Below are 14,254 nucleotides of genomic sequence, written 5' to 3'. Positions count from 1 at the left end.
GACTATCCCCAAATTCATTCACCCATCTACCAGACCCCTCATCTATGTGCCACCCTAACCACCTCAACATACTCAAATGCCACCCATCCACTTACCTTGCCCTCACTACCCCCTCTATCCATTCATTAATGGTCATCCATTCACTAATATTTATATGGACATTTAAATGTACCATATGGCAGCTCGTGCCATAAAAAGGTTTTCTATATTGTCTTCCAGTAGATGGTCCAGTACTGAGATGAAGCTCTTTGATGGATGCTGTGCTCTGCAATTTTTGAGACACCAGGTTTGGGAGACCTGCAAGAAATGTGGAGGAGCATTCGAGCAGCATCGAGGCATATAAAAGTTTGAGCTGAGTGGCAAACCGATGATGGTCATCACTTTGCGGAAGATCCAGACCAATTTTTTTGGATTAAGATGATAATGAACACTTTAATGTATTCACTACTAAAATGGCACAGCACAATTTAAAAAAGATGCAACTTCCAACAGTGCCAGTGTTTCAGTTGTTCAGAAAAATGGGTTCTAAATGTCATTAATTTAAGATATCCAGATTTAATTACATTGATGAATTGATCCATGCAAAGAATTGCTGAATGAAAGATTGAAGAGTTGAATAATTTGTGAAAAAGTGGATGATATTATCAGCAACACAGGTTTCAAAAGAAACTGCTTGCATTTGGTAATGAGATGGGAGCTCAGAAACAAACAATTATTATCTCCTGATGTCCTTGTTTTATTGTTGCTGTCCTTCAAATAAGACCTGAAGATGTTCAGTCATGGATTAGGTTAGGTACTTCATTATAATCAAACCTCTTTACATGCACCACCATGATTCCCTCATGACTTCATAGCACACTTAAAGGGAAAATGCATGATTCATTGACCCTATTTGCTTTTATTAAAAAATTATGTGCTGATACAGCAAGGATGAGGTTTATATCCTGATAGCTCTGCTGATCTGACAGTTCACCTGTGACAAAGTTGATGCTGAGTTATGAATAATCAGTGTCACAAATCAGATTTAAACAATGCACTGTGCCTCTTATTCACACGCTCCATTTATATAATCAAAATAGACTATTTTAAATATAAATATATTAATATGTATAAAGCGAACTGATTAATACTGAAAACTGAAACTGTGCTTTTCCAATGGAATGACATTTTCACACGTCACACAATGCCTTTCATTTAACCTATTTTAAAGTTCTTTCTCAGACTTTGAAATTGAACATAATTTAGCATTTAAGGGTTGATGTTGCAGTTGCCTATGGCTGAATATGACAAGATGGGTACTAGACGTTTTCTTTTTAACCGACACAGACAATTGAAGGGAATTTTAGCTGACGCAGCTATTCATACAGCTGAAATCATGGCCTTCAAAGTTAGACATCAAAATTCCTCTGAATCTTAGTAAGATGGGACTAAAATGCAAACAGTAGGCCTCTGATAAGGCAGCTCAGATGAAAACAATCTGTTATAAGATATCTGATTTTTATATGAAATAGAAAGCGAAAGCTTGACCTACCTGAGGTGAGTTTTTTTTAAATAATTATAATTACATATAAGAGTGGACACATATTCATACAAGAATAGAAGTTTAAATGCATTAGATATTGGGGAATTAAATTTCTGAAGGCAGTTAGCCTTGGACGCAGAGACTAGTTTCGATAAACACCCTTGACAAAATGTTTTTCTCCATCAACAAGAAGGTTAGAACAACAAAAAGGTATAAACTTGATAATCTCCTAACAATACCAAGAGACAAAAAAAATAGCAAAGGGCAGAAACAATTTTGAAACAGGGTCACTATGACCTCAAGAGAATAAACATCTGTCACTTCGCAAGTCGGGAAACCTTTTCTGCAATTGTTAAGTTTTGTTGCAGAATCATAGTATTAGGTTTAACTATGTTTAACTTTATATTATAGCTGGTACTATAAATATTTAACAATTGGTAGAAATTAACATCCTTTTTAAACTTTTGTACTAAGATCAGCAAGAGATATGAATTGCATGGGCAAATTTGAAAAGTCATCAGTAATAAGCAAGTATGCAATGTGGCTGGCAAATGCCTAGGAAGAGACATAACAATCGGTGTTCGAATGTGGTCAATTACTGTAGGACCCCAAGGACAGGTGATGGGGTCTGCTAAACGTCAAAAGATGATGGGAAGAACAATGAAGTTGTCCATCATTGATCGTGTTTTCACAGGATTGGATATGTAGGTCATAGGGGATTTGGGAAGCACTGATGTCAATGTTGCATGTAACCATTGTAACGTGACATGTATAAACATCCTGGGATGTTTATTGGGAAAGGTAGATTATCACTGACCTCCAATCCGAGCTGTGTTTCAGAGGGCAATTGGGCCCTCATATGAAAGCCAGATTCGAAGCCCTCTCTGTCCTCTCCCACATGTGTGGCAAAGAAGCTCTGAATAAAGATTGATTCGTTCTACTGAATATGGGACTCAAGCTCTTCTTTAAAATCCCTCTCTAACAGTTCAGCTCTTTACCAGTATTAAATCATGTAAGCCAAGGTTGGAGTCATGTTCCTCTCCTTGGCAAGTCCAAGCATTACAACATGATTTCCTCCATGGCTTTTCTGTTATTTAGATTCGGGTTGTTCTGAAGTTAATTAAAACTTGACCCTGGAACTGTAATGTTATCTAGATAATATATCCAGACTCAAGTTTCAATGACAGTTCAGTGACGTAGTTGGTAGTTTGCATTTGAGCATTTTTAACTTGAAGTTTAATTTGAAGGTTATGCTAGCTATCTGGATTGCAAGTAGACTCTTTTTCAAATATTAATGTAATTTGTGAGGTTATTCTATGACTACGGTCCTGGTTTAAAGTGTTTCCTCCTGCTAACTTATACTAGATATTTTGGTGGCACCCTCCAAAATTGTTCTTAAGAACACAAGAACATAAGAAATAGGAGCAGGAGTAGGCCATCTGGCCCAAAAACCCTGCTCTGCCGTTCAATAAGATCATGGTTGATCTTTTTGAGGACTCAGGTCCACTTACCTGCTTGCTCACCATAACCCTGAATTCCTTTACTGTTCAAAAATCTATCCATCTTTGCCTTAAAAACATTCAACAAGATAGCTTCAACTGCTTCTCTGGACAGCGAATTCCACAGATTCACAACTCTTTGGGTGAAGAAGCTCCTCCTCAACTCAGTCTTAAATCTGCTCCCCCTTATTTTGAGGCTATGCCCCCTAGTTCTAGTTTCACCCACCACAACCTTCCTGCTTCTATCTTATCTACTCCTTTCATAACTTTATATGTTTCCATAAGATCCCCCAACAGTCTTCTAAATTCCATTGAGTATATTCCCAGACTACTCAATCTCTTCTCATAAGCCAACCCTCTCAACTCTGGAATCATCCTAGTGAACCTGCTTTGCACCTCTTCCAGTGCCAGTACATCCTTTCTCAAGTAAAGAGACCAAAACTGCACACAGTACTCCGGGACTCACCAGGACCCAATACTGCTGCAGCATAACTTGCCTATTTGTAAACTCCATCCCTCTAGTAATAAAGGACAACATTCCATTTTCCTTCTTAATTACCTGCCACACCTGCAAACCAATTTTTTGAGATTCATGCACAAGGACACCCAGGTTCCTCTGCACAGCAGCATGCTGCAATTTTTCACCATTTAAACAATAGTCAATTTCAGCGTTATTCCTACCAAAATAGTCATCCAATAAAATTGACAAGGATGAAAAATTCAGAGTCAGACACAGTCCAAAATGAAATCTGTGCTTGTGTAAGCAAAGCTTCACAGAGGATTCAAAAATTTGTTAAAGGATGAACGTGACTTGTAAATGCATTTTTACTTTATTCATTTTCGTTACAGAGTCCAATCATATCCAGAGGAGGCTCAGAATGATGACATTATTCTTTCTTTGTTGATTAAGCTAAATCTACATGATTTATAATTACAAGCCATAATTTTAAAAATAGATAAGGAATAATTAGAATGTTGAAATGCAGTTTTCACAGTTGGGAAAGAATGACCCACTTTTCAACTTCTTAACATTAGGAAGATGCAGCTGGGATCAGACTAATTCTCTAGCTAATTAAAACATTGATTAACTTCCTACAAATAAATTAACATTCTTAACTTCAAAGTGAAATCTAAGTCAACTCAAAGCCCTTTTTCTAATAATGCACAGATTTGTAATGTGCTTAAAGTAATATGCAAAGAATGAAGCATTTTGAAGACAATTTTAAAAAAGACACAGCCACAATGACACAAACAGCATGCACCTTTCCACTATCTTTTTCTTCTACAGTTACACAAAAAGCTGCAAAGGAGACTAATGTGTTGAGTAGCAATGATTCACAAATTTGACTTGGGTAGTTGGAGGTGCTCAGGCTGTATAGCTTATGATGATTAGCAGTTCAACAAGTATCAATATCAGCAGCTCAGCACCACGCTTTCAAGGGTAATTAGGTAGAGGTGTCAAATTAGCTACTGATGACCACATCCATGAAAGAATAGTTTTTTAAAAAAGCTGTTTATACATTTGCATGTAAAGAACAGAGTTGGATTTACTCTAATTTACTTGCTGTCTCACCTTGTAGATTACCTCTTACAGTTAACATATTTGACCTCCAGTACAATGTTCTCTGTCACAAGTGTCCTGCTTCAAATGTAAATTTTATACTTGCTGTGATATTGCTTCAGAATGTTGCGGGCACTTCAAAGGAAATAAACCTGCAATATTATTCATCAATTCATTTTTCAAGCTCCAATCATTTATGTTCTTGATTACTCTAGAACTTTGACGCTGTTCCACAATAAGATTAACTGATCAACATCCTCCCTCATTGTAGACACCAGACTTGGCCAAATATGTTCACCGATATATCCATGGCACCAGCTTCGTGGAGGATAGACAAAACTCAGCACTGCACTACTTATCTACTGCCTTGATGTTGTAAGTCCAGGGTCCCTCCAAACAGCCAAAGAAGCCATTTGCTAAGCCACCTGCAGCAACTTGGGGTAACAAAGTTTCCGGTTTATGTTTGTACCTACAGCCACTTCAAAGACAAACAGCAACATTAAGAAAGATACTGATAGCGTATAATTTTGATAAGATCTCCCTTTATTCCTTTCTGTTATTGGGAATCTTCGGCTATTATTCATTTCTTGACTATTGTAAACGAAGTATCAGAACTATTCACAATACAGCATCAAACACATGGTCCAGTGACAAACCATTCAGCCCAATTGGTCTATACTGATATTCATGTTCTACATGTTCCTCCTCTCTGTCACCTTCATTCAGCACTATCAGCATGTTTTCCCATCTTTTCTCCTTCATGTGTTTACTTAGCATCCCCTCAAAAGCCCAGAACACTGTATTTTAATGGCCTTTTCCACCTCAGATCTAACAGTTTATAATTTCTCCAGGGGTGCGTGTGTAACATCACTGTATTTTGGCAGTGATGTTAGGGAACTTGAATTAAACAATCAAATCTTACCTTTCTTAGCAATGTAACAACTTCCTTTGTCCAAGTAGAGGAGTACTGTACACTCACTGTACTGAATAACTGAATCAGGGATTCAACTGTGACACTAGAATGGATGTCATATGGCCTCTGGCAATAAGAAACAAAACCATATTCATCAAACTACAGCACAGGTATAACCAGTAGAAAATAACTAAAAGCTGATGAATTTCCGAAGACTGTACCCATCCTCGAAGAAGTTCATATGCAGTAACTCCTAGTGACCACCAATCTACTTCAAATGAGTATCCTGTGCCACCATTGACAAAGGAATGAAAAATCTCGGGAGCTGCAAACAACAGAGAAGTGAGTTAAGTAACAGAATCACTTTACCTTGTAACCCAATCTTCCAATCAGATAATAAGTATTATTGCAGGCAAATATTATAACACGTGCATACAGAAACACAGCAAAGACTTTTAAGTGACTGTAATTTTGCAGAACACACTGGCCATAATAGTAATCTTTAGAATTCCACTGGTTTAAACAAAAACAGTTTCTCTGCTTAATTCTAATGGAAACAAACATTTTCTTATGCTTTTAACAATTCCATTTTCTATTATATTATTTGTAGGTTGCAGCAATTTTGTGCACTGCAGGATATGTGTAAGTCTACAGAAGATTACTATGGAAACAATGACCCTGATATTTTGATGGCCAGGGAGTTGTTGGTACAGCATACACTGAGGTAGCATGTCAGAACCATGCAGAATCCACAAGTGTCCATGGGAATTGCCTGCGAAGTTGAACTTTTTGATGGCCAACTCCCAAACAGGAACTCTTCAAAAAGGTCCATTAAAATCTGAGAATTTGATATGTTCTAACTCACTTAAGCTTAATAGTTACCCAGGAAAGGTTAGAGGAATAAATTGTAATAATCTCTAATTCCTTGGTAATCATTAAACTGAAGTTCCATCTCACCACTGGCATCCTCATGAACCCACACACTGAATCCCACCGTATCAGACCCAACAGTCCCCATATACCACCCCATCCCGGCTGACCTGACCCCTGCAAAACCCGATGTCTCCTGTACCACCACCACCCACCCACCCAGCCAGACTGTGCAACACTCAATTCACACTCCTGCCTCCCCAGCCTAACCTTGCTGACTTTGAAATCATGCTGTATAATATTGGTAAAAAAAATGGAGTAGTGCACTCCGCAGTCTATTATCTGAACAAAAACACTAGATCATTTAAAATGGGAAAAAAAAGGTAATTGAGTTATTTAAAAGGTTTGCCTTGCTTTAACATTGACGAAACCTTGTGCACACCACTCATTTATCCAAACAAATATGATGAGGTGAAATCAATGAAACAAATCAAATTTAGCTTTGAACTATACATCAGAATTGAAACTGTCCATGTATAATATGTAAGGTAATGGTGTAGGGGTTACAATACAGTTACTTACAACTATTGTTAAAAGCGAGAAATCTGCTTAGTGACCATCTGCAGTGGCAGACAGGACACACACCCTTGGGTTTGCAAGTCATAAAACATGAACTACAATTTGCGCAAAGATTTTATGATACTGTTTTTGCCTAAAGGTTAATTTCATAGGCTCTTCATTAAAAGTTCAACAGTGCCTGATAATGTGCTTAGGGATCGTGAGGCACAAATAGCCTGCATCCATTGTAGACAATCATGTAAACTTTATGCTCTTCTCACAGATGCTGCCTGACCTGTTGGGTAGAATCTGTATTTCATATTCATTTCAGCTTTTCAGAATCTGAAGTGCTTTGCTTTTATATCTGTGCAAATAGCCAAGTATTGTACATTGTATATTAGGCTGTTGGTTTAAGACAGTATGGAATGATTGTTTCAGAGTGACGTTTATTTCAGCACTTTGACCAAAAGAATGCTTGGGTGTTTGTACTAGAGAGATGGTAAACTGGGAAAGTGTTGAACTGCAGAGATCCAGGGTTTCCTTCATGGAAACTGAGGTCAACACTCACATGGACAGCCCTCATATGGAATATGAATGTACTGGCTTCCTCAGGTTTCTCTCATCCTTTCCTCCATTCCCTCCTTCTAAGGTTGTCACCAAATCCCCCATGGCAAGGACCGCACCTTTATGTTGGCACAGTTTGAAGGATGCAACAGTCCACCATAACTCAGGCTGGCAAGTACTAGAGGGTACACTCCTCCACATTCAAAACCACTCACTTCTCACATAAAGGACATTGCACAACTTCTCCAACAACAATGTTCCCAATTCTGCAACAGCAATAGTCAAAAGCACATGCAAGCTGAACGTGACACCTTTATATAGGACTGCTGGCAACTTCCTCATGGTATTGAACACACATTCATTTGCACACGTGTAAGACAGAACATGAACAGGAGGGGTGAAGTTGCTAATGCCAGGCCAGGTTTCAGGTCAGCATTAGACCCTGACTGATGCCACAAACTGCCCACTTTGCATCTTTTTGGTGGGCACACAGAACAGCAGCATTATCACCCTTGACAACATGATGTTGGGTGCAAGCCTTGCCAGATGCAGGCAGAAGCAGACCACTGCCAATTGTGTTTTTAATTTAATCCTGTCTCTCACAGGACCAAAGTTACTGATAGTACGGAATGCAATTTTGCAGCTGCTCCAGAATTTTAAAATTTTAATATGCCGGGAGTGGATACTAGCTGGATCTCAGTAGGGAGTGAGCATAGGGTACAGCCCTGTAGAGAGTGAGTATCAAGTGAAGCTTGGCAGAGAGGGAGTGGCAGGTGGAGCCCGGTGGAGAGAGGGTACAGGCTGACGACTAGTGGGAAGTAGGTACAAGGTAGGGCCTGGTGGAGACTGAGCGCCAGGTAGAGTTTGAATGAGACAGCAGTGCAATCTTGGTAGATAGTGAGAACAGTCTGGAATTCACTGCCTGTGAGGATGATGACTGCTGATTTAATAGTAACTTTCAAAAGGATATGGGATAAATCATTTGTGAAGGAAACGTTTGCAGCCTTTTGACAACCAGAAGGAGACTGAAACTTATTGGTAGCTCTCAAGAAGAGTTAGCACAGAAATGATGGTCCCAATACTCTCTTCCTTTGCTTCATTATTCTATGGTGTTGCCAATACTAGAATGAAGTCCAAAGTGGAGATTTCACCGAAAGGAGCAGCTTCTTTCTACACCATTTTATTGTGTATCATTGGAATCTGGTCATTTCTTCTCTATCTCTCTAAAGGATTGATACGAAGCACAGATTATAAATGGAAAAGGGAAAATACATTTAAAAATCATATATTTACATATCCTGAATGTTCCTTACCCATGTATGGCTTTGTTCCGGCTAGAGCAGTAGCTCTTTCTCCATCTTTAATAATTGTTGCTATGTTGAAGTCTGTCAAATGTGCATGTCCTGAAAGAATGGGCTTGTTTAATTTCAGAGGTACCAGACCATGTAACCACCAAAAAAACAAATTAACTCTCATACTTTGCATAATATTCACTGAAAGCTAAGAAGTACAAAGAAGTTAATCCATTAAGTATGCCATTAGTAAGGAAACTGCATATGTCACTGGCTGCAAGTGCAAATTAGCAACTATTTTCTAACCTTGCTCGTCAAGAAGAATGTTGTCAGGCTTGATGTCCCTGGAAAAGAAGTAAAGATGAATCCACAATTGAAGAATATATTTTAGCATGGTTTCCATTGTCTACATTTGCTTAAAACTAACAGTCTTTAGATCAGTATGCCATTTCCTCAGAAACAAATCGATAAGTCTCAAATCATTTATCCACAATGTTATCCAATGATGACTTTTAAGTTATACATTATCACTAATCAATACAGCATTGTTTTGCAAGTATATAATGCCACATACAATGTCATCCTTCTCAGGTCAGAAATATAGTGGATGCAATTTTTATTGCCATTGTGTATTCACAATCACACTTGGGTTGGTGTATTATATGCCAAGACCTTCATTCTAGTAGGGAGTCCTAACATGGTGTGGAGTTGGCAGGACAGATCAATTTTCTTTCTCTACCTGCCTAGGGTACCTGGGTTTGCCAGGGCAACTGAAGGAGAAATTCCACCAACAATCACAGTCACAGTCAATATTTGAGGCACGAATTGTTATCTCACAGTAAAATCATATCTTGCAGTCATGTTCTGCTATTCCCAAGAATGATATCACATTTGCTTATAAGAATGCAAAGAACAATAAAGACATTCATCTCCAAAAATAAAATTGTCAACCCCAGATAATGTCAAGACTATAGATCTGCAGACTAGTGTCAACATCAACAGCTTCAAAATTGTGGTTTTAGCAGTAAAGAAAAATTTGAATTGATTGGTTTAAAGTCATGGGAGTTTGGAAGAATGAGAGGCAACATTATTGAAACATGCAAAATTTTTAGGAGGCATGACTGGGTAGATGCAGAGAGGGTGTTTCGTTTTGTGGGAGTGTCTAGAACCAAAAGGCATAATCTCAGAGTGAGGCGTCGGCCATTTAAGAGAGCAATGAGAAGGATTATTTCACCCACAGGGTATAATTCTTTACTAGAGAGGGCTGAAGAAGTTGGGTTGCTAAGTATAGAGATAAACAGATTTTTAATCAGTAAGGGAATGCAGGGTAATGGGGATTTGGCAGGAAAGTGAAGTTGAGGATTATCAATGGGACAAATGATCTACTTTTATTCCATAATCTTATTTGTAATTTGCATTTGCAATTTGTCTTCAGTGAGTTCTGATTATTTTACTAAAGTTATTTAATTTTCCATGATTTCCTGACATGTAGTCAAATAAAAGCCTATAAAGACTAAAAATACTGCATTGAAGTCATTACATATTCTATAAATATACCAAGAAGAGGGACCTGTTTTACAGAAAATTGATCCACTAAAGGTCATACAGATCTATAATTAAAACCAAAATCTGCTGAAAGCAAGCAAGTAGGAAGCTATATGAACAGAGATTTATATTGCTGAGACAGATCTAGGTCAAAGCTATGTATAGAAGCCCTTTTTTTAAAGATATTCAGCAAGCAGAGAAGAAAGTGGTAATAATTATAATTACAATTTCACTGTCAATTGTTATTTTAATACCTGAAACAGCTGATACCGTTTTAGGTACTGAGCAGAATGGCACTTAAACCTAAATTAGGCCAGTTTTATCACCAGTTACCTGTGAATAATATGTTGGCTCTGTAAATAGTCTAAGGCCAAGGCCATTTCACAGATATAAAGTTTCATTGCATCCTCTGTAAACTGGACATTTTGCTGAAGGTGATAGCGAAGGTCTCCACCTAATAGAAGGTCAACCACCATGAACATATCTTCTTCATCCTGGAAGGAGTACCTAAACACAAAGGTTTAAAAAAGAAGTACAACTTCCATCAAAAAAAGTTATTCTGCTACATACGTTTTGCACTGTGTGAAATTTCTGTAAAAGCAACAACGTACTCCTGTTGGAGATCAGTTTTGTATATTTTTACAGCAATTATAAATCCCACTGAAATTAAACCTTTTTTTGTATTGAATAGAGACTTAAACGATGGCAATAATATCTATTCAACAAAGTGCAAAATTGCTCAGGTATGCCGTGTTTATAAAAACTTGGACAAATATGACCTATATAATTATAAGGACATCAGTTTACTCTTGATCAAAAGCAAAGTCATGGAATATATCATCAACGGTGGCATCAAGTGGCATTTCTCCCAGGGCCAACCTTTTTTGAGTCCACATTGCAGCTTTGATCCAAGCCTGGACCAAACAGATGAATTCCAGAAGTGAATTGAGAGTTACTGACTGCCTTTGACATCAAGGCATTATATGACTGAGTATGAGATCAAGGGGCCTTAGCAAAACTGAAGTCAATGAAAATCAGGGGGAATCTCTATTCCTGATTGGATTCATGCTTGACACAAGAAAGATGGTTGCTAGCTATTGATTTCAGCCCCAAAAGCTTGCTGCAGGAATTCCTCAGAGCTGTGCACTAGGCCCAACCATCTTTAGTAGTTCCATCAATGATTTTCTATCCAACATCATATTAGTTGTGGGGATGTTCACTGATGATTGTGCAGTGTTGAGTAACATCCACAATTTTTTAGATACTGAAGCAGAAACAAGGCAACATTCAGACTTTTGCTGATTAGTGGTAAATCCTGGCTTGAAAGTGTTTCAGTGTTGCTTCATTGCTGTTTTGTCCCTCCTTAAAAGTACTGTGGGTGCAACTGGACAATATGGATTTATAAGGTTCAACAGGCAACTCATTTCTACCTACTCAAGCACATCTAGAGATGAATATTAAATGGTGGTCTTTCTCAGTAATCACACATTCATTAAACAAATTAAATTTAACAAATTAAAAGTAATAACTGAATAGTTTTAGATCTCAATTCCAGCTTTTAACAATGCCAGATGGTTGCAGAGACAGGTTCGTTTTTATACTTTTTGAGTGATAGAACTGAAGGTTTCTGTGTTAGGGGTGATGCATCTTTGACTTGTACATTCTCTATGTCCCAGGACTAGTTATGGGCATCCAATGCCAGCCTCTTAAAATCCTCAAAGATGTAATAAAACAATGACAACTGATCTCAGAATGGTCTATTATTTTCTGATCACAGTTCATTGAGTCATAGAGTCATACAGCATAGAAACAGGCCCTTCAGACCACCGTGTCTATGCTAACCAAAAAAACCCATCAAATTATACTAATCCCACTGACCTGCACTTGGTCCATAGCCTACCCTGACATTTTAAGTGCTTAACCAAGTGCTTCTTAAGTGTTGTAAGAGAACCTGTCTCCATCACCATCTCAGGCAGTGCATCCCACATTTCTACTACCCTTTGCTGTCTGGTTGGGAAACAATCCTTGTGTAAAAAATAATTTTTTCAGTGCATCCTCCTCCAGTGCCACAACGATGCCACCCGAAGGTTGCAGGAACAGCACCTCATATTTCACTTTGGAAACCTGCAGCCCAATGGTATCAATGTGGACTTCACAAGCTTCAAAATCTCCCCTCCCCCGACCGCATCCCAAAACCGGCCCAGCTTGTCCCCGCCTCCCTAACCTGTCTGTCCTTACTCCCAGCTATCCACTCCTCCCACCTCAAGCCCCACCCCGACCTCCTACGTACCAGCCTCATCTCCGCCTCCTTGACCTGGCCGTCCTCCCTGGACTGACCAACCCCCATCCCAACTCCCCACCTACACTCACCTTTACTGGCTCCATTCCTGCCTCTTTGCCCCGTCCGTCTCCTCTCTACCTATCTGCTCCTTTATCCATCTTCCATCCGCCTCCCCCTTACTCCCTATTTATTTCAGAATCCTCTTCCCTGCCCCCATTTCTGAAGAAGGGTCCAGACCCGAAATGTCAGCTTTCCTGCTCCTCTGATGCTGCTTGGCCTGCTGTGTTCATCCAGCTCTACACCTTGTTATCTCAGATTCTCCAGCATTGGCAGTTCCTATTATCTCTTTTCAGCCCATTTTAGGTTTTGAATTCCCTCTCAGGGGAAGTGACCGCCACTCTGACTTTTTGGTGCCGGGTAAGGACAGGTGTCCCTGCAGCAACAGCCTTCCCTCCACAGCAACTAGCAGCTAAAATACTTACTCTGTAACATTTCTGGCAGGTGTTTGGGATCACTGAGATTTTAAGCTTTTACTCTCATTTTCATAAGTGCTATTAACATTCACTAAGCAGTATTTTTGCAGTTATACACTGCTTAACTGCATGCTAAATTGGATTTACACAGTCTAAAACTTTACATAGAATTGGAGATCATTTATTGACTTAGTTTTCTTTCTTTCTTGCTATTCTATACATTAAAATAGAATATTTGGAAAGTATTTCATTGGCAGCACTCCTTTTAGTTAATGTAAATATAATCCATAATTGGCTAAGAAAAATGCCAAAACAATAAATCATATGTAAATCGTAAAAGAGTGGCGAAGGTAAACATTGGTCCTTTGGAGGATGAGAAGGCCAATTTAATAACTGGGAATGAGGAAATAGCCGAGACATTAAACAGTTATTTCGTGTCGGTCTTCACAGTGGAAGACACAAATAACATGCCGAAAACTAATGGCAAGAAGGTTATAGCAGGTGAGGACCTAGAAACTATCATGATCACTAAAGAGGCAGTGCTGGGCAAGTTAATGGGGCTAAAGGTAGACAAGTCTCCTGGCCCTGATGAAATGCATCCCAGGGTACTAAAAGAGGTGATGGGGGAAATAGCAAATGCACTAGTAATTATTTACCAAAATTCACTGGACTCTGGGGTGGTTCCCGCAGATTGAAAAACAGCCAATGTGACGCCACTGTTTAAAAAAGCAAGTAGACAAAAAGCAGGTAACTATAGGCCAGTTAGCTGAACTTTGGTAGTGGGAAAAATGCTTGAATATATCATTAAGGAAGAAATAGCAAGACATCTGGATATAAATTGTCCCATTGGAAACACCCAGCATGGGTTCATGAAGGGTAGGTCATGTTTAACTAATTTGGTGGAATTCTTTGAGGACATTACTTGCATGGTGGACAATGGGGAACCTGTGGATGTGGTGTATCTGGATTTCCAGAAGGCATTTGACAAGGTGCCACACCAAAGGCTGCTACATAAGATAAAGTTACCAATACAGGTAATGTATTGGCATGGATAGAGGATTGATTGACCAGTAGAAAGCAAAGAGTAGGGGTAAATGGGTGTTTTTCTGGTTGGCGGTCAGTGGCTAGTGGTGTGCCTCAGGGATCAGTGTTGGGACTGCAATTGTTTACAATTTA

The 14,254-nt window shown here is 38.9% G+C and overlaps 1 protein-coding gene across 2 annotated transcripts in view; it reads right to left on the bottom strand.

Annotated features, from left to right (window-relative positions):
• The window catches only part of LOC109917659 (serine/threonine-protein kinase 32C), a 279,630-nt gene that overhangs the window by 31,085 nt on the left and 234,291 nt on the right, over positions 1–14,254 (bottom strand). For both annotated transcript variants that reach the window (XM_048608927.1, XM_048608928.1), the window contains 5 exons: positions 10,658–10,831; positions 9,086–9,123; positions 8,801–8,890; positions 5,717–5,820; positions 5,505–5,621 (listed from right to left, as the gene is read on the bottom strand). In XM_048608927.1, coding sequence (XP_048464884.1) covers positions 5,505–5,621; positions 5,717–5,820; positions 8,801–8,890; positions 9,086–9,123; positions 10,658–10,831 — 523 coding nt within the window. The remainder of the gene's footprint in view (positions 1–5,504; positions 5,622–5,716; positions 5,821–8,800; positions 8,891–9,085; positions 9,124–10,657; positions 10,832–14,254) is intronic.

Source organism: Rhincodon typus, chromosome 20, assembly GCF_021869965.1.
Source record: "Rhincodon typus isolate 14 chromosome 20, sRhiTyp1.1, whole genome shotgun sequence".
NCBI classification, from domain to species: domain Eukaryota; kingdom Metazoa; phylum Chordata; class Chondrichthyes; order Orectolobiformes; family Rhincodontidae; genus Rhincodon; species Rhincodon typus.
Note: the sequence above shows the minus strand (reverse complement) of the source record. Positions and strands in the feature narration are given on the sequence as shown.